The sequence below is a fragment of the Felis catus genome, chromosome E2 (assembly GCF_018350175.1).
Source record: "Felis catus isolate Fca126 chromosome E2, F.catus_Fca126_mat1.0, whole genome shotgun sequence".
NCBI lineage: Eukaryota > Metazoa > Chordata > Mammalia > Carnivora > Felidae > Felis > Felis catus.
Window position 1 is genome coordinate 26513654 of NC_058382.1, and position 24234 is coordinate 26537887.

Below are 24234 nucleotides of genomic sequence, written 5' to 3' on the forward strand. Positions count from 1 at the left end.
ATTGTAATTAATAAATCTTTACTAAACCAAGGTCACACAGATTTTCTCGTGTTTTCTTCTAGAGGTTTTATATTTTTGGCTCTAACATTTGGGTCTGTGGCCCATGCTCAGTGAGTTTTTGTATTCAGTGTGTGGTGTAAAGGTCAAATTTCCATTTCTTTTCTTAGGTTTGTTTTTTGTTTTTTGTTTTTTTGTCCCATTTCACATATGGGTACTTAATTGTTCCAGTACTATTTGTTGAAAGAAGTATCTTTTTCTCATTTGAATTGCCCTAGGGCAATACCTTTGTCAAATATTAGTTGATAGATTGTCTGGCTGTGTTTTATATTTCTGAGTTCTCTATGCTGTTCCATCAATGTATGCTTATGCTAGTACCCTCCATACCAAGTTGATTACTGTTGCTTTATAATAGGTCTTGAAATTATATAGTGTTAGTTCTCCAACTTTGCTTTTCTTTTCCAGAAAAACTTTGGCTATTCTAGATGCTTTGCATTTCCATATAAATTTTAGAATCTTTGCTATAAAACAGTGCTCATATTTTACTGGGATTTTAATTGACATTTCATTTCAATTTGTACTTCATTTGGGGAGAATTGTCGTCTTAAAAATATCATGCCTTCTCGTCCATTGCATATCTCTCCATTTTTTTTTTTAGGTCTCCCTTACTTTCCAGCAGCGTTTTAGCACTTTCAGCACATGCATATTGTACTTTGTCATATTTATCCCAAATTATTTCATTATTCTTGCTTATTTTTTTTATTTCAATTTCTGATTATTGCTAGTATTAATAAAAAGTACGATTTATATTTTGTGTGTTGACATCATATCCTACATTCATTTATTCTAGTCCCTTTCTCTTTCAGCCTTTTTTTGTTTGTTTGGTCCCTGTATTTTATGTTAGGGCTTTCCTCCAATCTTTGATGATTCTTGGTTGTCCTTTTGTATATATAATGTATAACATTAAGATTATTAAAAGTTTTGTGTGCACATGCAAGGTGACACCTTGTAAGCTTTACCACACAGTGAGAAGTTTGGAATGGGTTCCTCAAATTTCAGGAACTATAGATCATATTTCTTCGAACAGTTGGTATTTTCAGAGAAAGGTCCATTATTATTTCTGCTAGAGGGAGTCAGGCTCTCTGTATTGTAAAACCTACTATTCTCAACAGCCTGTAGTTAAAATGTTGACTTTCACTTTGACTCAAGAGTTTAAAAGATTTGGGGCACCTGGGCGGCTCAGTCAGTTAAGCGTCCAATTTCAGCTCAGGGCAATGATTTCATGGCTTGTGAGTTCAAGCCCCGCGTTGGGCTCTTTGCTGACAGCCCAGAGCCTGGAGCCTCTCCCACTCATGCTCTGTCTCTCTCTCTGTCTCAAAAATAAATAAAAACATTAAAAAAATTTTTTTAAGAGTTTAAAAGATTATTGTTTTACATTTCTAAATATTTATGTTTTTGTTATAATTTTGATGTATAATATATTGCCCAAGTATGCAACTTCATTTTTTCAAATTTTAGAGTTTATTGAGGATCCATTTTCATAAATATTCTGTAGATTTTAGGAAAGACAGTTTATTTGTAACATACTGACCTTTGAAGTATATATATGTATATCCATGATGAAGTGTATATTTGTATAAGCATGCATATGTGTTTGCACATACTATACATACACCTAAAGAACAGCAATGTTATAACAGTTATATGTGTGTAAGTGTTATAAGATTGCTATTCTCTAGGTTTAGGTCTTTTTTCTGCACATTAAGATATACATTAAACTTACCCACTATAGTTTTTGTCAGTTTCATTTTGTAATTTCTAATGAATTTTTTAAATTACATTTTAAGAGTTTCATTTGTTTATATCATCATTATGGATATTTTCTGCTATCTAGGCACAGCCCTTTGTTCCATTCATGGTTCCTAACCTCAGTTTCTACTTGGGTTACTAATATTTGTACAGTTCTTCCTTCCTTTTTTGTTAATATATATCAGGCATAGCTTTTTCTGTCTTTTAACTTTTAACCTTGTAGTATTATGTTTTATTAGTATTTCATATAATCAAATTTTAGATTACTTTTTGATACTATCTGGAAGTCTCTAATATTCAGTAGGCTTTTTTTGTATTATTATCTAACTCAGGTTTGGAGCCTTTTGTCATCTTATTGTTTAGTTGTTTTCTGTACCCTTTTTAAGGAGTCCTAGTTACTTTCTTTGAATTATGTTATTAACTATATGGACACTTTGTTCAGAAGGCATTTATTTTGTTTTTTATATTACGTGTGATACTTTTAAGTTAAAAAAAATCACATATCTCAGGTTCTCTATCAGTATCATACATGAAATAGGATATATTGTTCCTCCCTTTATTAAATCAAAACGAAATAATACACAGTAATCCACCACATCCTTATCTCACTACCTGGTTACTTTAAGTGATTTCATTTTTTACATTATTTTGATCAGAAACCATTTTTGACTTTTATATTATTTCTTTTTTTTTTAATTAATAGCCTTCCCCTCTTCTTTTCTTTGTCTTTCTTTCTTTTTTTTATAACACTCTTAGGTTTATAGCACAATTGAGTGAAAAGTACCGAGAGTCTCATATAACCTTTTACCCTCCCTACCCCAGTTTTCTCTTTTTTAACATCTTGCATTAGCATGGTACATTTTACATATTCAGCAGTCAATAGACATTTGGGTTGTTCCTACCTTTGGTTGTTATGTATAATGCTGCTGTAATCATTTATGTACAAGTTTGTGTGTATAATAGGTTTTCAGTTCTCTTGTTATCTGGGAGTGGAGTTGCTGGGTCATATGGAAATTCTGTATTTAACACTTTGAGAAACTTACCAACTATTTTCCAAAGTGACCATACCATTTTAGTTTTTCACTATGTTTGAAAGTTCTAATTTCTCTGCATCTACATCAACACTTGCTATTATCCATCGTTTTTATTTTAGCCATCCATTTGTTTAGTAGGTGTGAAGCTATAGTTTATTGTGATTTTTATTATTTCCCTAATTACTAATAAAGTTGAGCATCTTTTCATGTATTTATTGGCCATTTGTATATCTTCTTTATAGAAATATCTATTCAAATTCTTTGCCCATTTTTAACTGGGTTATTTGTCTTTTTCTGTTAAATTCTTTACGTATTCTAGATACAAGTTCCTTCTCAGGTACAGGATTTGCAGATATTTTCACCAGTTTTGGGGGCTTTCTTACCACTTTTTTGATGGTGTTCATTGAAGTACAAATTTTGTTAATTTTGATAATGTCTAAATTATCTATATTTCTCTTTCGTTGTTTGTGGTTTCAATGGTATATCTAAGAAACCATTGCCTAATCCAAGGTCATAAGAATTTTTTTTTATGAGAATTTATTCTTAACATTTTCTCTTAAGTTTCACAGTTTTAGTTCTTGCATTTAGATCTACAGTTGATTTTGACCTAATGTTTATATATGGTGTAAAACATAGAGATTCAGCTTCCTTCTTTTGCATGTGGATATCCAGTTGTCCCAAGCACCACTTATTGAACACTTTTCTTTTTTCCATAGAATGGTATTCTCACCCTTATTGAAAATCAATTGATTGTAAATGCAGGTGTTTATTTCTGGTCTCCCAAATCTATTCCATTGATCTATATTTCTGTCCTTATGCCAGTATCACATAATCTTGCTTACTTTAATTTTGTACAAGCTGTTAAAATCAGGAAGTGTGAATATTCCAGATTTGTTGTTTTTCAAGATTGCTTAGCCATAGTGGGTCCTTTGTATTTCCATATGAGTTTTCAAATCAGGTTATCACTTTCTACAAAAAAGGCAACTAGAATTTTGATAGGGATTGCATTGGATCTATAGATCCCTTTAGGGAGTATTGCCATATTAATAGTAATTCTTCTAATCCACGAACATAGGAATCTTCCTATTTACTTAGGTCTTCTTTAATTTATTTTAACAATGTTTTGTGGGTTTTGAGTATATAAGTCTTACAGTTCTTTTGTTAAACTTATTCTTAAATGTTTTATTCTTTTTGATACTATTGGAAATTGAACTTTTTTCATTTCTTTTTCAAATTGTTCATTGCTTATATAAAGAAATACAGTCGATTTTTGTATATTAGTCTTTTATCCTGTAACCTTTCAGAACTTCTATATTAGTTCTAATATTTTTTTTCTGTGGATTCCTTAGGTTTTTCCATATACAGATCATATAATGTGCAAGTAGAGATATTTTTACTTCTTTCCAGTTTGAATGCCTAGAGATACATTTTTCCCCCTAATAGCCCTGGCTAGAAGCTCTAGTATAATATTTAATAGAAATGTCAAGATCTGTTCAGATTTTCTATTAATTCTTGATACAAATTACTTTCAATAGTTTGTATCTTCCTAGGAATTTTTCCATTTCACTTATGTTACCAAATTTGTTGGTGTACTGTTGTTCATAGTATACACATATATTTTTCATTTCTGTAAGGGTGATAGCAGTGTGAACTGAGTCATTCCTGATTTTAGTAATTTGAGTGTTCTCCCTGTAGTCAATATGGTTCCATAGTCACTATGGCTACATGTTTGTCAATTCTGTTGAACTATTCAAAGAACAAAGTTTTGATGTTTTGATTTTCTTAGTTTTTGTCTTTACTGTTTAGTTTATTTGCTTTAATTTTATTATATTCTTCCTTCTGCTTGCTTTGGGTTCAGTTTGCAATTCTTTTTCTACTTTCTTAAGGTGGAATGTTAGGTTATTGATTTGAATTTTTTAAACATAGCTTTTACAGCTGTGAATATTTTTATAAGCAACACTTTATCTGCATCTCAAGTTTTAGTAGTAAGTTACATTTTTGTTTTTATTTATCCCAAAATATTTTCCAACTCTTCTTGTGATTTCTTTTTGACCTTTTGGTTATTTAGGGTTTAATTTCATATTTTTGTGAATTTCCAAATTTTTTTCTTACTCATTTCTGATTTCATCACATTGTGGTCAGAGATTATACTTTGTATGATTTCAATCCTTGAAATTTAGATGTTTATCTAATAGCCTTGCTTATGGTCTGTCCTGGAGAATGTTTCATGTGCACTTGAGAAGAATATGTATACTGCTGCTGCTGTTGGATGGATTGTTCTCTAGATGTTTATTATGTCTAATTGATTATAGTATTGTCAAGTCTTCTATGTTTTTGTTGATCTTTTCCTAGTTTTACCTGCTATTGGATATATAAAGATAAGACTTAGATATAGATTGTCTATATCTGTGTGTATGTGTATGTATAGATATCTAGATATCCATGTAAAGAGATTTATTATAAAGAATCAGCCTATGTAGTTATGGAGTCTGGGAATTCCAAAATCTGTGGTATGGACTGGCAGGCCCAAGACCCAGGAGAAATGATGGGCAGATGAAGTTCAAAAGCAGTTTGTTGGAGAATTTTCTCTTGCTTAAGGATGCCAGTCTTTTTGTTCTATTCAGACCTTCAAATGATTGGATGAAGCCCATCCACAAGGTGGAGGGCAGTCTAGCCAAAGTTCACTGATGTATGGGGCACCTGGGTGGCTCAGTCGGTTAAGCACCTGACTTTGGCTCAGGTTATGATCTCGTGGTTTGTGAGTTTGAGCCCTCCATTGGGCTCTGTGCTGATAGCTCAGATTCTATGTTTCCCTCTCTCTTGCCCCTTCCCCTGTCACTCTGTCTCTCTGTCTCTCTCTCTCAAAAATAAATAAACAAAAAAATTTTTTTAAAAAGTTCACTGATTTAAATGTTCATCCAAAAACACTCCCCAAGTTGACATATAAATAACATATAAAAACTTAGCTTCAGTAAGTTCCCCTTCCTTCTGCCCTCCTTTGGGAAGTTATTGTCATACAAAATATATCTATATATACTGTAAGCCTATCCATAGACTTGATTCTCATTTTTGCCATAGTTATGTTGTGTAAAATTGTAGCAAACACTGAATTAGTGAATACTGAATTATTGCTCCTGGGAGAAATAGGCTTCTTTGAGAGTCAGTTTGTCAGTTAATCAATACATAACTTTGTTTTAGCTGTGTTTCTGTTTAAAGTTGCCTTATATAATATATATTGTTCATTAATTAACATTGAACTCATGACCATCAACACTATAACTCATGCCTAAATGAAGCTTATCTAACACATGTATTTTGTCCATAAGGCTTGTCACAGCCTTGCACTTACCGACACTAAACAGTACTTCAATACTTCCTTTTGGGAGTCTTTTAAACAGCAAAATCACTAACAAAAAGCATAGAGGTGCAAAAAACATGGCACTAAATAGACTGCAAGAATGATACTTATTTAGAGTGTGAGAACTGAAACAAGAAGGCAGGGCATCACTTTGTTTGACCTCAGTTGGAAACATGCCTTGGACCATGAGTTGTCCTATGTCTGCAAATGACTACAGAAGCACCACAAAGTATTAATTTTGGAGTTATAAGTAAATTCTAGGTATTAGGTGAATTTGCAAATGCAGAAACCATGAATAATGAGAAACAACTGTAATTATGGCTTGGAAGTCCTTTGAATCAAATAAGAGGTCAGAAATACAAAGAAAAAATACGTTTATACCGTCTCTTATATTTACCAATGTAATTATTTTCACTGGTGTTCTTTGTTTCTGTGGTTACAGCTTAGTGTCCTTTTACTTTATTTAGCCTTTAGTATTTCTTATAGTCTGGCCTGCTGGCTATAAATTCTCTCAGTGTTTTTTATCTGGGAATGCCTTAATTTCTCCATGCTTTTTTTTTTTTTTTAAGTTTATTCTGAGAGAGAGAGAGTGAGCAGGGGAGGGGGAGAGAGAGAGTGCCAAGCAGACTCTGTGCTGACTGATGCCAGGACTCAATCTCACAAGTTGTGAGATCATGGCCTGAGCTGAAACCAAGATTTGGGAGCTTAACTGACTGAGCCACTCAAACACCCCTTCTACTTCATTTTTGGAGGGTAGTTTTAATGCTTTCCTTCCTTCATGGTTTCTAATGCAAAGTCAGCTGTTAATCTTATGGAGGATCCCTTATACTTCATGAAAGAAGTATTTTATTGCTTTAAATGATTAACCTTTGGCTTTGGCTTTTGACAGTTTGTGATGGATGTAGGATCTGAGTCTACTTAGTATCTGTTTTATATATATATACATATACATATGTATATACATATGTATATATGTACACATACATATATATACATACATATACATTATATATACACACACATATATAGTGTGTGTGTGTGTGTATATATATATATATATATATATATATATATATATATATGTACTATAAGCCTATCTAGATGTGGTAGATTAACAGTTTTCATCAGATTTGGTAAAGTGGTGGCTTTTATTTTTTCCGATATGCTTTATGCCCCTTTCTCTTTCTTCTCTTTGTCTCAGACTACCATTATGAGTATGTTGGTAGTCTGTATAGCATCCAATACATCTTTGAGGCAATGTTCATTTCTTTGCATTCCTTTTTCTTTCCGTACCTCAGACTGGATAAACTCAGTTGACCTATCTTTATTGATTCTAATTTCTGCAGTTGAAATTGCTATTTACATATAACCCCCATAGTGAATTTTTTGTTTGTTACTATATTTTTCAACTCTCATATTTCTATTTGCTCCTTTTTTTCATATAATTCCTGTCTTTTTATTGATATTTTCTCTTTATTAAGGCATCATTCTCATAGTTTCCTATAATTCTTTCGGCATGATTTCCTTTAGCTTTTTAGTTTTGGTAAAATTTGCCATCTTCACCATTTTTAAGTGTACATTTCAGTAGTGTTAGGTATAGTCACATTATTGTGCAACCAATATCTAGAGCTTTATCATCTTGAGAAACTGAAACTCTGTGCTTATTAAATAGCTATTCTGCATTTCTCCCTTAGCCGCTGGCAACTAGCATTCTCCTCTCTGTTTCTGTAACTTTGTCTAATCTATATAACTTATAAGGAGAATCTTTTAGTATTTATCTTTTCATAATTGGTCTTTTGCATTGCATACTGTCTTCAGTGTTCATCCATGCTGTGGGGGCGCCTGGGTGGCTCAGTTGGTTAAGCGTCTGACTTCAACTCAGGTCATGATCTCATGGTTTGTGAGTTCGATCCCTGCGTCGGGCTCTGTGCTGACAGCTCAGAGCCTGGAGCCTGCTTCGGATTCTGTGTCTTGCTCTCTCTCTGCCCCTCCCCTGCTCATGCTCTGTCTCTCTCTGTCTCAAAGATAAATAAAACATTAAAAAAATTTTTTAAAATATTCATCCATGCTGTTGCATTAGTTTTTGTTAACATATTTACAATAGCTGATTTATAATCTTTGTCTAAGAAGTCCAATATCTGGGCTTGTTCAGGGACAGTTTTATTCACTGTTCTTTTTTTCTTTTTCTTTTATTAAGTCATACTTTAGTGTTTCTTTATGTGTCTCATAATTTCTTTGTTGAAATTGAACATATAAAGTGTTGCAATTATATTTAAATAATATAAGACCCTGCCCCCCTCCCCTCACACACATACCAAAGAATTGTTGTTACTGTTGCTATTTGCTTAGCGATTTTCCTGATCTCATTCTTTTAAAGTCTCTTCTTTCTTGTATGTGGCCGCTGAAGTTGTGCAGTTTCTTTAGTGGTCAGCTAATGATTTTGGGCAGAGATATCCTTAAGTGCTTAAACCCAAAGGTCTTCCACTCTGTCAAAGGCTCTGTGTGTGTTTGTTGAGGCATGCCTTTAACTTTGGGCAGATACTTTACAACTCTGTCGTAGCTAGCACTTCCTGCTTGTACACAGCCTCAGTGTCTGCCATAGGTGAACTTTTAGAACCATTTCTCTTGTCATACTTACAGTCCTGTATATTTGCATGACCTTCAGGATTCCCTGGAAAACTTCAGAGCTTTTCAAAGCCCCCCATGAGTATCTCATTCCCCAGTTTTTCCTTTTAAATTTTTGATAAGCCTCTTGTTAGCCTCAACTGGTATTGCTGCCTGAGGCAGCTGCAGTGTTGAACAATTGCTACTGGTTGTTTTTGACAGATGCCCGAGGGATAGGGCAGTTCACACATTGTGTTTTCTGAGTCAGATCAAATAAAGATAAATCCTGAGAATAGAGCTCTTCCAAGGAACTGCCCAACATGCCAAATATTGACAATTCTCTTGGGAAAGGGCTTTTGGGGAGTTCTAATCCTATTCTGCCCCCTACAGTGGTTGCTAGGTTACTGTATTTCACAGCTATTGTGGTTGTGAGGCTGTTGGTTTTCAAGGCTACCATTAATTTGGGAGAAGAGGATGAGAGTAAAAGCAAGTTAAAATACCACAGAGCTGGCCTTATTTGCTGAGATTCATCAGTTTTTCGTGAATAAACACTCCACAGATTGTTGCAAATTAATTTCTAGAGTTCAAAAACCTGTTTTGACAATTGTTACTAGTGTTTTCATTGCTTTTAGGGAGGAGCAGATCTTCATAATTCCTTACACTGCCATTCTAAAAGTGCTGTTTCAGACATTTAGTTTTAACTCTGTGCTTAAATGATTTCATCGCTTCTGATCCTTTTATTATGATTAATCTATTGTTTAGATGGAATACTTTTTTCAAGGATTTGTTTGTAGGTAATGTTTTGAGGCCTTTTATATTTACTAATGTGTCTTTGTTGTCTGCACCAATAATCTCCATATGCTTTGTTCACAAAATTTTGAAAATATATCCCACTATATACAAATATATGTGACAAACAAATGTTTATGATAATAAAATACCATAGACTGGGTGGTTTTTAAAAAAAACAATAACAAAAACAAAAACCCAAATATTTATTTTCTTAACAGCTCTGGACTCTGGAAGTCCAGGATCAAAGTGTTGGCAGTTTTGATTTCTCCTCAGGTCTCTTTCTCTTTGGTTTACAGACTATTGCCGTCTCACTGTTCCTTACATGGTCTTTTCTCTGTGCCTCTGCTTCCCTGGTCTTTTTGTCTCTCTCTTTTCTTATAAAGGATTCCAGTCATAATGGATGAGGGCCCCACCCTTATGACCTCATTTAATCCTAATTACCTCCTTTAAGACCCTACTTCCAAATACAGTCACATTAAGGGACACAATTCAATGCATAACAAAGAATATACATATAATATAACATGTATGTACCACTGTACTAATATTATGTACATACATATGTAACAGAATAAATTTTAAAAGATAATTACATTTTCATTGAAAACAACATATTCTAGTTATATAATTGTTTTTATTTCATGATGTGACTATCAAAGCTTATTCAGGAAATAAAAGTGTCTCTGTCATTTTCTTGTTCACATCTTTGCCTCTATTTAATGATACTTGGCAAAAATCTTTTAAAACTACTCCTTTTACTCCTCATTTTTAATCTGTAAAAACACTTAATCAGGCTTACATGGACTACAGTCCTCTGTAACTACAGTGCAAGCAGGTAGTGAGTGCAACACAACCAGCCCTTGCACACTGTGGAGTTTCCACTCTTCTGGAATATCCCAAAATGTGATATTTGTGCCAAGTGAGGGCATTACTTCCATTCTGTACATTAAGTATTTTAAAAAGTTATTTCCTGGGTAGCTCAGTTGGTTAAGCATACCATTATCTTTGGCCCATATCATTATTTTACGGTCCGTGAGTTTGGGTCCGTGAGTTCGAGCCCTGCATCAGGCTCTGTGCTGACAGCTCAGAGCCTGGAGCCTGCTTCGAGTTCTGTGTGTCTCTCTCTCAGCCCCTACTCTGCTTGTGAGCTCCCTTTCTCTTTCTCTCTCTCTCTCTCTCTCTCTCTCTCTCTCTCTCTCTCTCTCAGAAATAAACATTAAAAAAATAATTTCTTTCTGGTGTTTATGGATAAAGATGTATAGTGTATAAAGATTATATAGGCTAATATTTTCTACTTGCACGTTAGTAGATCATTATAAACCATCCACTTTTGTGGACATTAGTCTAAACAAAATGTCATCAATAGTTGGCTAGTGAGTTCATTCATGGGTGTTCATTTGGTATGCTTCATATATGTGTTACATATATTCTGTATTTTAAAGATTTTAAAAAGATTTTAAGCTAGTCATAATTTTGCTTGAAAATTCTGTAGGTGGTATTTCAATAATAATAGCCTGTCATTTATTATTGTACAAGAGGAGTCTATGGCTTTTTGATGTGTAGTGTTGAGTCTTCCAGAATATTTTCATGATTATTTCTTTAATTATTCTGTATTTTACATTTGTTGAGACCTTTTCTTTAGCTATGCCAATTAGCTATGAATTAGATGTCTTTATTTTTTACATACCTATCCCCTGTATAGTTTTAGTGCCTTTTTCTCCAATATTCTGGACATTTTTTTCAAGTTTGTCCTTAACCACTTAATTTCTATAGTATTAATTACGTATAGCTTCCAGGGTTGATTTTAGCTATTTTATTTTACTTTATTTATTTTTACTTTTTGTTGTGGAAAATTTCAACCATAAGAAAATTAAAGTAGTATAATGAATTATGTAAACTCATCATTCATCTTTAACAATTATCTCATGGCCAATCTTGTTTTATCTATTCCTACCCATTCTCCTCCACTGTTTCTATTTGTTTTAAATCAAATTTCAGACGTCATGTCTTTTCATAAGTATTTAGTCTTTATCTCTAAAACATACAGATTTTTTTTTTAATTTTTTTTTTCTCAACGTTTATTTATTTTTGGGACAGAGAGAGACAGAGCATGAACGGGGGAGGGGCAGAGAGAGAGGGAGACACAGAATCGGAAGCAGGCTCCAGGCTCTGAGCCATCAGCCCAGAGCCTGACGCGGGGCTCGAACTCCCGGACCGCGAGATCGTGACCTGGCTGAAGTCGGACGCTTAACCGACTGCGCCACCCAGGCGCCCCTAAAACATACAGATTTTTTAAAAATATAATTATACTGAAGGTGACAGTTACCTTGTCATCTCTAATGAGTGGAGTGTATTCCTGGATTGCCTGCAAACATCTGTAGTTCTTCTCTTGCCAGAAATTATGGCTGAAGAACAATTCTTAGCATACACCCCTCCCCGTAGTTTATTCCACCTCTGATTTCATGATCCTAAGAATAAGGTGTCATATCATGGCTATTTCCATAACCAGTCATACTGTGTAGGTAGGAATTGTAGTCCTAGGATGGATGTAGAAGAACCTTTTAAAGAGAGAAAAAAACAGCTCTAGCTGTTCTTGAAAACAGCTCCTGTGTGTGGATGAGTTGGTCCATGGAAGCCCTGGCTCTAAAGTTGAGGAAAAAAGCAAGAGATTTGATGCTAAAAAGTTCTTTTGTTTTGTTTTTTTTTTTAAGTTTATTTATTTATGTTTGAGAGATAGAGACAGCATTGGGGGGGGGGAGGGGCAGAGAGAGGGTGAGAGAGAATCCCAAGCAGGCTCCACACTGTCTTCACAGAGCCCTTTGCAGGGCCTGAACTCATGAAACTGTGAGATCATGACCTGAGCCAAAACCAAGAGTCAGACTCTGAACTGACTGAGCCACCTGGGCGCCCCTAATGGCTAAAAAGTTTTAACTGTGATTTTTATCTCTCCATGGACTCACCAATTTACCTGAAGATTTCATCTAAATAGTGATTACTAGAAATTCTTTTTAGCTGGCTGTTCATCAGTATTTCTGACACTATTTAAACTCGACATTCTTTTGTGTTTTCCTAAATAAAAGATGGAGGCAAGCAAATTGGGCATTACTGGTTTTCTCTTCTCATAACTATTGCTTTACTAATTTTCCTACTTTCTTTAAACCCCATTGTCTTTAAATTTTAAGTGAAAAAAATCACTTGGTCAGGTCCCACAGCCATTTCTAAAATTTATCCAGCATGTATGTATTAGATTTAATTAGAGGCATTAAAGAAGAGATTTTATTTATCTAGATATAATGGATTTAACTAAGACTACCTTATTTTCCATACCTTGATTAACAGTTTTCAGATAATTGATAGTAAGATTACTCTGAACCAATTTTATACTGATCACAATTAGTATGATCTTTGAAAAAAGACCTTTTTTTAAATAATGTTAAACATTATTAAATCTTGTGAAAACATGAAGAGTAGAACTTTCTGAAAATTGTATTCTAGATAAACAGTGAGTTTCCAATAATGAGTGTTTACCAAATTCACGATTCTCTGTAAAGGGCTTTGAATTAAGACTAACTTATAGATATGTTTAAAAATAAGTAAAGCCTACAAAGGGAATCAGAACCAAGAAAAAGCAGCTTCTGTGGTAAAATTGTGATTGGTAAACATTTTAGTCCATTTACTTCCTTTTTGAATATGTTGTATGTCAACCCTGTTTATATTTATACTAGTCTAGTGTAAATGAAACTAATAACATACTAAAGGTTTACAACAGGTAGAAGGCATAAAGTCCTATGTAGACCTCTCCACAGTGAGTGCCTGTGACTGGGAGCATTTGAACAGTAACCTAAAGAAGATGTTCTCTCATACCCAGTTGTTCAATGTTTTAAGAATCTAATTGATAAATTACATAATTTTCCAATTAAAATATTCTAAGAGATACTGATATTTTGCTCATTTAAAACAAGTTTTGCTTTAAGGCATTTTTAAAAAGTGAATTTTTCCTTGTGCTGTATCAGAATATAGTAGCATGGTAATTTTTACTAGTTTTCTCTTCTTTAGAATTCTCCTTTCAGTTAGAGACTTTATAACCAGATTTTCTGATAATGTTTGAGAAGTATACTAATTATTTTACCTATTCCTGAGAATTTCAAAATACTCTACACATGTTCTTCATATGCCCAAAGCAGTTAAGAGGGGATGTGTTACCAAATGAAACTGGTTCTGTAGGATTAGTAACTTATTTATGGCCACAGAGTCACTCATTAATAAATAGACTTAAGAACAGAGCTGGAAAGGGTAATTTTTGCTTCCTTGTACATTTATATATATTCAAAAATTTTGACATTGAACGCATTTCTTTTTTCTTTCTTTTTTTTTTTAAACTATTTAGAATGTGAGGAATGTAAGAATGGTGCTCAGGTTTTAGTGCTATACCCATGTTTTTCAAACTAACTATATTGAGCAGAAATATTGAACTTGCTAACACATCATATGTGTTTTAATTTATACAGCTTTCTGTTGGAACTTTGTATTTAAATGTTTATTGTTCTCTCACAGGTGTTGGATCCTGAACAAAACCATAACTTCACAGATCATTATCTAAATGTGGCCTTTGACCTTTCCCAAGTTCTTTTTATAGCTACTGCCAACACAACTGCTACTATTCCACCTGCCTTGTTGGACAGAATGGAGATCATTCAGGTCCCAGGTACTTGATTCATAAATAAAATCATTATTTGATATTTTTTGCCTTTCTGAACATAACCCTTGAAGTTGTGCTGTGGAGTTTTGAACAAAAAGTTGATTTGCCAGTGGATGATCTTCAGAGTTGTAAGTCTGATATAAACCAGCTTTTATACAGAGGCTCCTGGCTGGCTCAGCTTGTAGAGCACGTGACACATAATCTCAGGGTCGTGAGTTCAAGCCCCACATTGGGCGTGGAGCCTAGTTAAAAATAAGAAAATGAAAAAATAAAAATTAAACCAGATTTTATGTAGATTCAAAGTCTAGAACAGCAAAACTTTGTTTGTTTTAATCATGACATAAGATTACGTGTATGTTCTGTAAGATGTCAAGAATAAATTTTGTGTAACAGTTTTAGACTTAGCATTAAAGAATGTTTTCCAGTGTCTTGGAAAACAAGACATTCTTCTTTAAAACTGTTTCTAAACTCATACATAAAAATAATTTTAAATAATTTACTTTTTCTAAGTGTACTTTTTTTTTTTTTTTTTTAATTATTTACTTATATTTGAGAGAGAGAGAGAGCAAGCAGGGGAAAGGCAGAGAGAGAGGGAGACACAGAATCCGAAGCAGGCTCCAGGCTCCGAGCCATCAGCACAGAGCCCGATGTGGGGCTTGAACTCATGAACCATGAGATCATGACCTGAGCTGAAGTCAGACACTTAACTGACTGAGCCACCCAGGCACCCCAATAATTTATTTTTTCAAAATGACTATCTAAAACCCAAAAATAGATCTTTCCATGATCAATTTAGCTTCCTGTCCATCAGATTTTGAAGTTTTTATTGTTGAAGAAAGTGTAATCATTTATTTTTGTTAAGAGTTAGGTCCTAAAGAGTAGCTGAACTTCTCTTTATAGCATTTGGCCTCACTTTTACATAAAAGCACAGGGTTCTTTTAAATTCTTCTTTTTGGATCTGTCAAGTAGTTACCTTTTTTTTTTTTTTTTTTTTTTTACCATGTCTTTTTCACTGGAGTGTGCAAAATAAAGTCCTTCAGTTATTAACACTAAATAAACCCCAGTGTTTTCACCTTCTTTTAATTGCTTAGAAGTATTTTTTTCTAGAAGTGATTGAAATACAAGTGGGTATTTGTTAAAATGAAAATAGAGAAGAATCTAAATATATTTTGATCCTAAATAGAATCTAAATATGTATTTCATAATAATCTGAAACAAATTTTTATTATCAAGTGAATGATAATTGGATTTCTTAGTTATCTGTAAGTGCTGCAAGTTCTAATATTTAGTTTTAAAATATGGTGGAGTAAAAAATTGTGTGCATATTTATAAGACTAAAATAAATAAATAATGAGATCCAATTGCCTGGAAACTCCCAATTAAGTCAGAGAATCCATAAGATACATGATCTGAAGTGAAATCATCAGGACAGCTGCTGCACAGGTAGACACATACGATGCCATTCTTTTCCTGTAGGTGCGGTTATCCTATCTCTTACTTTTTTGGCATTTTTTACTATCTTTTTCTACTCAGAAGCTGTCTTATCAGTTCTTTTTTATTTTGCTTATTAAATGGAAAGGGGGCAGTTAGTTCAGGGAGAATTTTGTCTTACAGGATTTAAAGGCAAAGTCTATGCTCAAAAGGCCTTTAAATAAATAAGAACATAAAGTCTTTTAACTATATCAATTATATGTATAATTCCAAATGTACAGAGAAAAAAATTTTAGGGAAATGTCTTATTTTTTGTTTTGTTTTTAATATTTATAGCCAGGTTCTGAAAATAGCTCCTTTGCATCTCTTCCCTTGGAACCTATCACTTACTTAATTGAAGTCTTTGTTGTTGTTGCTGTGGTAAATTTTTCCAGTTACGTATCAAATTATGCTAAAGAAAAGAGATGTATTATTTGCCTTTTAAATAATAAAAATTTGTATTTGAGTTAAGGAGATAATTACCTCATAAGATTTGACTGAGATTTTTCCTCTTCTTTGAGAGATGTATTATTTTTTTTTAATTTTAGTTTTTATTTTTTAAAACTTACATCCAAATTAGTTAGCATATAGTGAAACAATGATTTCAGGAGTAGATTCTTTAGTGCCCCTTACCCATTTATCCCATCACACCTCCCATAACCCCTCCCATAACCCTCAGTTTGTTCTCCGTATTTATGAGTCTCTTCCGTTTTGTGCCCCTCCCTGTTTTTATATTATTTTTGTTTCCCTTTCCTTATGTTCATCTGTTTTGTCTCTTAAAGTCCTCATATGAGTGAAGTCATATGGTATTTGTCTTTCTCTGACTAATTCTGCTTAGCATAATACCCTCTAGTTCATCCACGTAGTTGCAAATGGCAAGATTTCATTCCTTTTGATTGCCAAGTAATACTCCATTGTATATATATACCACATCTTCTTTATCCATTCATCCATTGATGGACATTTGGGCACTTCCATACTTTGGCTATTGTTGATAGTGCTGCTATAAACATGAGGGTGCATGTGTCCCTTCGAAACAGCACACCTGTATCCTGTGGATAAATGCCTAGTAGTGCAATTGCTGAATCATAGGGTAGTTCTATTTTTAGTTTTTTGAGGAACCTCCATACAGTTTTCCAGAGTGGCCGCACAAGCTTGCATTCCCACAGAGAGGTATTATTAATCAAGAGACTTTCAAACCATGCTCAGTAAATGTTTTTTTTTTTATTTGTTTGTGGACAGAGTTGGAAATATTAATGGTTATTAGCTGGAGATTAAATTTCTTTATTCTGATTATAATTTTAGTTGAAATAACACTTAAATTCAGTCTGAATCGAAGATCCATTGAGTCTGCATTTGATTCATTAAAAAAAAATGTGGCACCGTGGAAGCTGTGTGAATGATTACATCTTGTAATCAAAGGTCACTTTTTTCCCAGGGTATACACAAGAAGAGAAGATCGAGATTGCCCACAGGCACTTGATCCCAAAGCAGCTGGAACAGCATGGGCTGACTCCTCAGCAGATTCAGATCCCACAGGTTACTACTCTTGACATCATCACCAGGTTAGTCAGCCATCCTGAGGCCTCTGTAATGTTTGAGTCTCAAAAGGAGATTATTTTACTGGCAACTCATAGCATCCATTTCTGTCTCCCCATCAGATTCCCAGCAAGCATTACCACAACTTGATTTACATAGAGCTCTGTATTAGGCAGAAATTCATAGGGAAAGCATTTAGAGTATCTTCATAGCTGAGGACTTTAGTTGAGCCAGAATTTCAACTTTTTCACAATAGCAGTGTAAGGGATTAATTTGATAAATTAAGAACCAAAAACAAGGAAAATATTGAGACACCTTATATGCCCCAGGACCTTGAAAGTTAAATTCTCTTAAGAGGTGGGATGCTACTTTCAGATACCTATTTTAAGTTATTCAGATTTTCTTTTCTTCTCTTTGAGAGATTTTAAACATCCTTAGAATTTTCGTCTTGGGAATTAACACCAGAACAATAGAGAGGGTGCTTTCCCAAGTTAGCTACCAAGTGCTTAAGCCTGTAGCCAGCAGTACCTAAGTTATCTGAATAGAGTATTGCTTCATCTGATTTATAGATTGCATGTTTGAATGGAAAATATACCCTGTTGAGAATTTATATCTGCAACAGCCTCTTACAGTTTTCCTGGCTCAGTGTTACAGATCCATTGCATCATCTGGCAAATTGTGTTGAGCTGCCAAACACTCCTCACGCGGCCCTCTCGCAGTAACTGCTTTTTTTTTAGCAGAAGCAAAGTATCTCTCCATTTTAAACTTTGACTTAGAGTTTGGCCAGTCAGACTGTTTTTTTTTGATCTAAGCCAGCCTTCTTATGGAAGTCTATTTGGAAGTCTGTTTAAATTTATACACAAAATAGTAAGACTAGATCTGACCTGGGAGTTCCTTTTCATAACTTGTGATTCATGGTGTGGATAATGCCAGGGGAAATAAAATAGGTGATTTATATGCCAAAATCTTCCAACAATATTATTCCAGATAACACCCCTGATGCCTTTGCGTAACTTTCAACAAGTCACTTAACCTTTTTCCTAGCTTCCCCATCTGTAAAATATGAGTGAAAGAAAAAAAAAATATCTGGATCAAAATAATAATGACTTTGAAGAGTAATCATTATTTGTATTTCCCAATTGTTGCTTCGAGAACTATTTCTTTTTTATAAACTTGTTTGCCCAAAACATCAAATATTAAAAGCTGTGGACATTAGGAAATGTCTCTGGGCAGTTTTAATATATTTAAAAACAGCGTAGGTATGTGCTACTCCAAGCAAGTTTTGGCTATTTTTTAGTGAGCTACCAAGCTTAGGATATAGTTTTTCATCTTTTGATGTATTTTTCATCTTTGTGTGTGTCCTAGTCTGAGACCCATAATGTTCAGGAGGAGGGGAGGGGATCTCAGATCTCATCTAGTCCTACCTCCCTCATGGTATAACTAGCCTACTTGAGCTCCTCCAGTGCTAGAGGGCTCACTGCTGTCTACTCTTTGGTAAGTAAATAAATGGTTATAAAATAATCTTTATGTTCTCCTCCCTATATTTTTCTAGTTCTGCCTTAAGCACCTGGAATCTAAGGATAAATTCCTCCCTTGTACAGCCCCTCTGGCATTAAAAAAAAAAAAAAGTCAGGTCCACTTCCCATAAATGTTCTCTTTTTCAAGTTAAACATTCCTATTCTCTTTACGCTTCCTCTTGACCCACTTTCAAGACTTTTCACCTTTCTGATTAGTCATCTTCTGGATGATATCTGTGAAATCAATGTCCCTTTTAAAATTAAACACCCAGAGTAGAACTCAGTATTTCAGACGTAGCCCAAACAATTTGTGGTATAAGACTACTGGTTTTCTTATTTTGATTATATTATTTTATGACTGTATCTGAAGATACAGCTTTCTTAGGTTATTCTCTTGCATATTGCACTTACAGTTGCCAAACATCTTCACTTGTTTTTCATACGAATTTCTGAGTTCAGTCTGTCTCATTCTGTATTCATAGGGTTGAATTTTATAAAGCCCAAAGGGAGAGGAGTTTGTAGTTATGTATATTTTGTTGTCGGTCTCAGCTACCATTGCAGCAAATTGATTTTTTTTTATCTTGATTATCTTTAGTTTTATGTCTTCTGGAAATTGGCATAAGTAGCATCTTCATACTCATATCATAGATGAGAAACATCAGCCACTTCTCATTTGATAATGGTCATTCTTCCCTTTTTGGTTTAAAAATACTAAATAGGGATAGTGTGTCTAGTTTCTTTCAGTCAGTTGTTAATGTTATATTGTCTCCATTAGCTCCTAGCCCGTTATTGTTCTGACCACCTTAAAAAAAAAAAAGGCACTATTTCATTTGTATTGCTATGGTTGTCATTATTTCTGGCAGTTTATTCTGAACTTCCTGGTACCAATTCTGCGTGTTCGTGCCATTCCCCGGTAAGCTTCTGCAATCCCTGTTCTTTCATCTTTTGTCCAGACCCTTTAATCTGAGCTCATCAGCTGGTTGTCTAGGAAGCTACAGTGGGTTTTTGTTTTTGTTTTTGTTTTTACATGTTGGTTTGTTTAGTTTTAACATGCCTCTCTTTTTTCTTCCTTACTGAAATTATATGCAGTTGTATAATAATGGACTTTATGCTTACCTCTTCCTATCCCTTTGATTCAAATGAGTTTTATTTTAGAGTGTTTGGCCAAGAGTTTTTGTCTTTTCTCAGAACTTTTGAATTTAAAAAAATTTTTTAGTGTTTATTTTATTTTTTTTTAATTTTTAAAAAAACATTTTTATGTTTATTTTTGAGAGAAAGAGACCAAGTGCAAGCGGGGGAAGGGCAGAGAGAGAGACGGAGACACAGAATCTGAAGCAGGCTCCAGGCTCTGTGCTGTCAGCACAGAGCCAGACTCAAGGCTTGAACGCACGAAACCGTGAGATCATGACCTGAGCCAAAGTCAGACACTTAACCGACTGAGCCACCCAGGTGCCCCTATTGTTTTTTATCTTTAATTTTTTTTTTTAATATTTATTTATTTTTCAGAGACAGATAGAGTCAGAGTGCAAGTAGAGGAGGGACAGAGAGAGAAGGAGACACAGAATTCAAAGTAAGCTCCAGGCTCTGAGCAAGCTGTCAGCACAGAGCTCAACACGGGGCTCAAACCCACAAACCATGAGATCCTGACCTGAGCTGAAGTCGGATGCTCAACGACTAAGCCACCCAGGCACCCCAATGTTTATTTATTTTTGAGAGAGGGAGAGAGAGAGAGAGAGCAAGCAAGCGCGTGAGCAGTGGAAGGGCAGAGAGAGAGGGAGGAGACACAGAATCTGAAGCAGGCTCCAGGCGCTGAGCTGTCAGCGCAGAGCCCAACACTGAGCTCAAACATGAACCATGAGATCATGACCTGAGCCAAAGTCGGATGCTCAACCAGCTAAGCCACCCAGGTGCCCCTAAACTTTTGAAATTTGCTTCCCTAAAGTTTAGAATATATGTGTGACTGCCTAATCAAATCCAGTTTTTCAGATAAATCTATATTCTCTACCTGATACTATTCAAATCCATCCAGAGTTGGGAGGCCAAAAATGGTTGTGCCAAATAATGTTTTATGCAGTAGCTTATAGAATTTAAATCTAACATAAGTTTTTTAAGACGGCTCTGCTTAACCACATTTAGAATCTTCTTCGCAAATTCACGGTGCTTGTATCAGCATACTTTCTTTATCTAGAAGTCTCTGAAAATACACTGAATAGAGGTGACTAGTTCAGTTCCTAGTAAACTCTAGATTTCTGTTGGGGCACCTGGATGACTCAGTCGGTTAAGCGTCTGACTCTTGATTTCGGCTCAGGTCATGATCTCCCAGTTCATGAGATCGAGCCCCCCAATAGGGCTCTGCACTGACAGGGCAGAGCCTGCTTAGGATTCTCTCTCCCTTTCTCTCTGCCCTTCCACTACATGCGTGCTCTGTCTCTCTCTCTCCCTCTCTCTCTCTCTCTCTCTCTGTCTCTGTCTCTGTCTCTGTCTCTGTCTCTCCCTCTCTAAAAATAAATAAATAAACATTAAAAAAACCAGATTTTTATTTATGATCATTTTTTGCTTTAGTTGGAAAAAAGTTTTATTTTTCTGATTCTTCCAGCAATTTTTCAAGTATGATAAATTCATCTTAAATTTTCTTAAATTGACAAATTTTGGTTTAGAAAGCTTTAACATATCATCAAGGAGTAAATGATGTCTTATCTGCTGCCAGATTTACTTTGGCAATGTAAATTGAAGAACCAAGGATTCATTTTTAAGTATAGGATAATTATTCAAGATAAAATCCATATAAAGCGGAAAGTTATAGCTGAAAATACATCTGAATATTTAAGAAATAATAATGAGGAATTTTTAAATGTAAGGAAGTTTAGTACTTAAGAAAATGTGATGAACATTTGGGGCACCTGAGTGGCTCAGTTAAACATCTCCAACTCTTGAATTCAGCTCAGGTTATGATCCCAGGGTTGTGGGATTGAGTCCTTTGTTGGACTCCATGCTGAATGTGGAGCTTGCTGGGTGTTCTCTCTCTTCCTCCCTCATTCCCTCCCTCCCTCTGTCTATTCCCTCCCACCCCCCTCCCCTGCTCACCTACACGCTCTCTCTCTAAAATAAAATAAGTAGTTCTCTCTCTTTTTTTTTTTTTTTTTTTCTGAGTCTCTGTCTGGTTTGGGAATCAAAGGAATGCTGGCTTCATAGAATGAGTCTGGAAATTTTCCTTCCCTTTCTATTTTTTGGAAAAGCTTGAGAAGGATAGGTATTATCTCTGCTTTAAATGTCTGGTAGAGTTCCCCAGGGAAGCCATCTGGTCCTGGACTCTTCTTTGTTGGGAGATTTTTGGTAACTGATTTCAATTTCTTCACTGGTTATGGGTCTGTTCAAGTTTTCTATTTCTTCCTGTTTGAGTTTTGGAAAAGTGTGGGTGCTTAGGAATTTGTCCATTTCTTCCAGGTTGTCCAATTTGTTGGCATATAATTTTTCATAGTATTCCCTGATAATTGCTTGTATCTCTGAGGGATTGGTTGTAATAATTCCATTTTCATTCATGATTTTATCTATTTGGGTCATCTCCCTTTTCTTTTTGAGAAGCCTGGCTAGAGGTTTATCAATTTTGTTTATTTTTTCAAAAAACCAACTCTTGGGTTTATTGATCTGTTCTACAGTTTTTTTAGATTCTATATTGTTTATTTCTGCTCTAATCTTTATTATTTCTCTTCTGCTGCTGGGTTTGGGGTGTCTTTGCTGTTTTGCTGTTAGATTTTGTATTTGGGATTTTTCTTGTTTCTTGAGATAGGCCTGGATTGCAATGTATTTTCCTCTCAGGACTGCCTTTGCTGCATCCCAAAGCGTTTGGATTGCTGTATTTTCATTTTCATTTGTTTCCATATATTTCTTAATTTCTTCTCTAATTGCCTGGTTGACCCATTCATTCTTTAGTAGGTGTTCTTTACCCTCCATGCTTTTGAAGGTTTTCCAGACTTTTTCCTGTGGTTGATTTCAAGTTTCATAGCATTGTGGTCTGAAAGTGTGCATGGTATGATCTCAATTCTTGTATACTTATGAAGGGCTGTTTTGTGAGCCAGTATGTGATCTATCTTGGAGAATGTTCCATGTGCACTCGAGAAGAAAGTATATTCTGTTGCTGTGGGATGCAGAGTTCTAAATATATTTGTCAAGTCCATCTAATCCAATGTATCATTCAGGGCCCTTGTTTCTTTATTGATCCTGTGTCTAGATGATCTATCCATTGCTGTAAGTAGAGTATTAAAGTCCCCCGCAGTTACCACATTCTTATCAATAAGGTTGCTTATGTTTGTGATTGTTTTATATATTTGGGGGCTCCCGTATTTGGCACATAGACATTTATAATTGTTAGCTCTTCCTGATGGATAGATCCTGTAATTATTATATAATGCCCTTCTTCATCTCTTGTTACAGCCTTTAATTTAAAGTCTGGTTTGTCTGATATAAGTATGGCTTTCTTTTGACTTCCATTAGCATGATAAATAGTCCTCCATCCCCTCACTTTCAATCTGAAGGTGTCCTCAGGTCTAAAATGAGTCTCTTGTCAACAGCAAATAGATGGGTCTTGTTTTTTTTTTTTTTTATCCATTCTGATACCCTATGTCTTTTGGTTGGAGCAATTAGTCCATTTATATTCAGTGTTATTATTGAAAGATATGGGTTTAGAGTCATTGTGGTGTCTTTAGGTTTTATGCCTGTAGTGATATCTCTGGTCCTTTGTGGTCCTTGCAACATTTCACTCGCAGAATCCCCCTTAGGATCTCTTGTAGGGCTGGTTTAGTGGTGATGAATTCCTTCAATTTATGTTTGTTTGGGAAGACCTATATCTCTCCTTCTATTCTGAATGACAGATTTGCTGGATAAAGGATTCTCAGGTGCATATTTTTTCTGTTTATTGCATTGAATATTTCCTGCCATTCCTTTCTGGCCTGCCAAGTTATAGATGCAAAAATTCTCAATAAGATATTAGCAAATCGAATTCAACAGCATATATATATATATATATATATATATATATATATATATATATATATTATATATATATAATTCTTTTTATAAAGAATTATTCGCCATGATCAAGTGGGATTCATTCCTGGGCTGCAGAGCTGGTTCAACATTCGCAAATCAATCAATGTGATACATCACATTAATAAAAGAAAAGATAAGAACCATATGATCATATCAATCGATACAGAAAAAGCATTTGACAAAATTCAGCATCGTTTCTTTGTTTTCAGTGTTTATTTATTTTTGGAACAGAGAGAGACAGAGCATGAACGGGGGAGGGGCAGAGAGAGAGGGAGACACAGAATCGGAAACAGGCTCCAGGCTCTGAGCCATCAGCCCAGAGCCTGACGCGGGGCTCGAACTCACGGACCGTGAGATCATGACCTGGCT

The 24234-nt window shown here is 34.7% G+C and overlaps 1 protein-coding gene across 3 annotated transcripts in view; it reads left to right on the forward strand.

Moving 5' to 3' along the window:
• The window catches only part of LONP2 (lon peptidase 2, peroxisomal), a 105262-nt gene that overhangs the window by 42386 nt on the left and 38642 nt on the right, over positions 1–24234 (forward strand). For all 3 annotated transcript variants that reach the window (XM_023245149.2, XM_045046512.1, XM_003998012.5), the window contains exons 9-10: positions 14149–14299; positions 17202–17328. In XM_023245149.2, coding sequence (XP_023100917.1) covers positions 14149–14299; positions 17202–17328 — 278 coding nt within the window. The remainder of the gene's footprint in view (positions 1–14148; positions 14300–17201; positions 17329–24234) is intronic.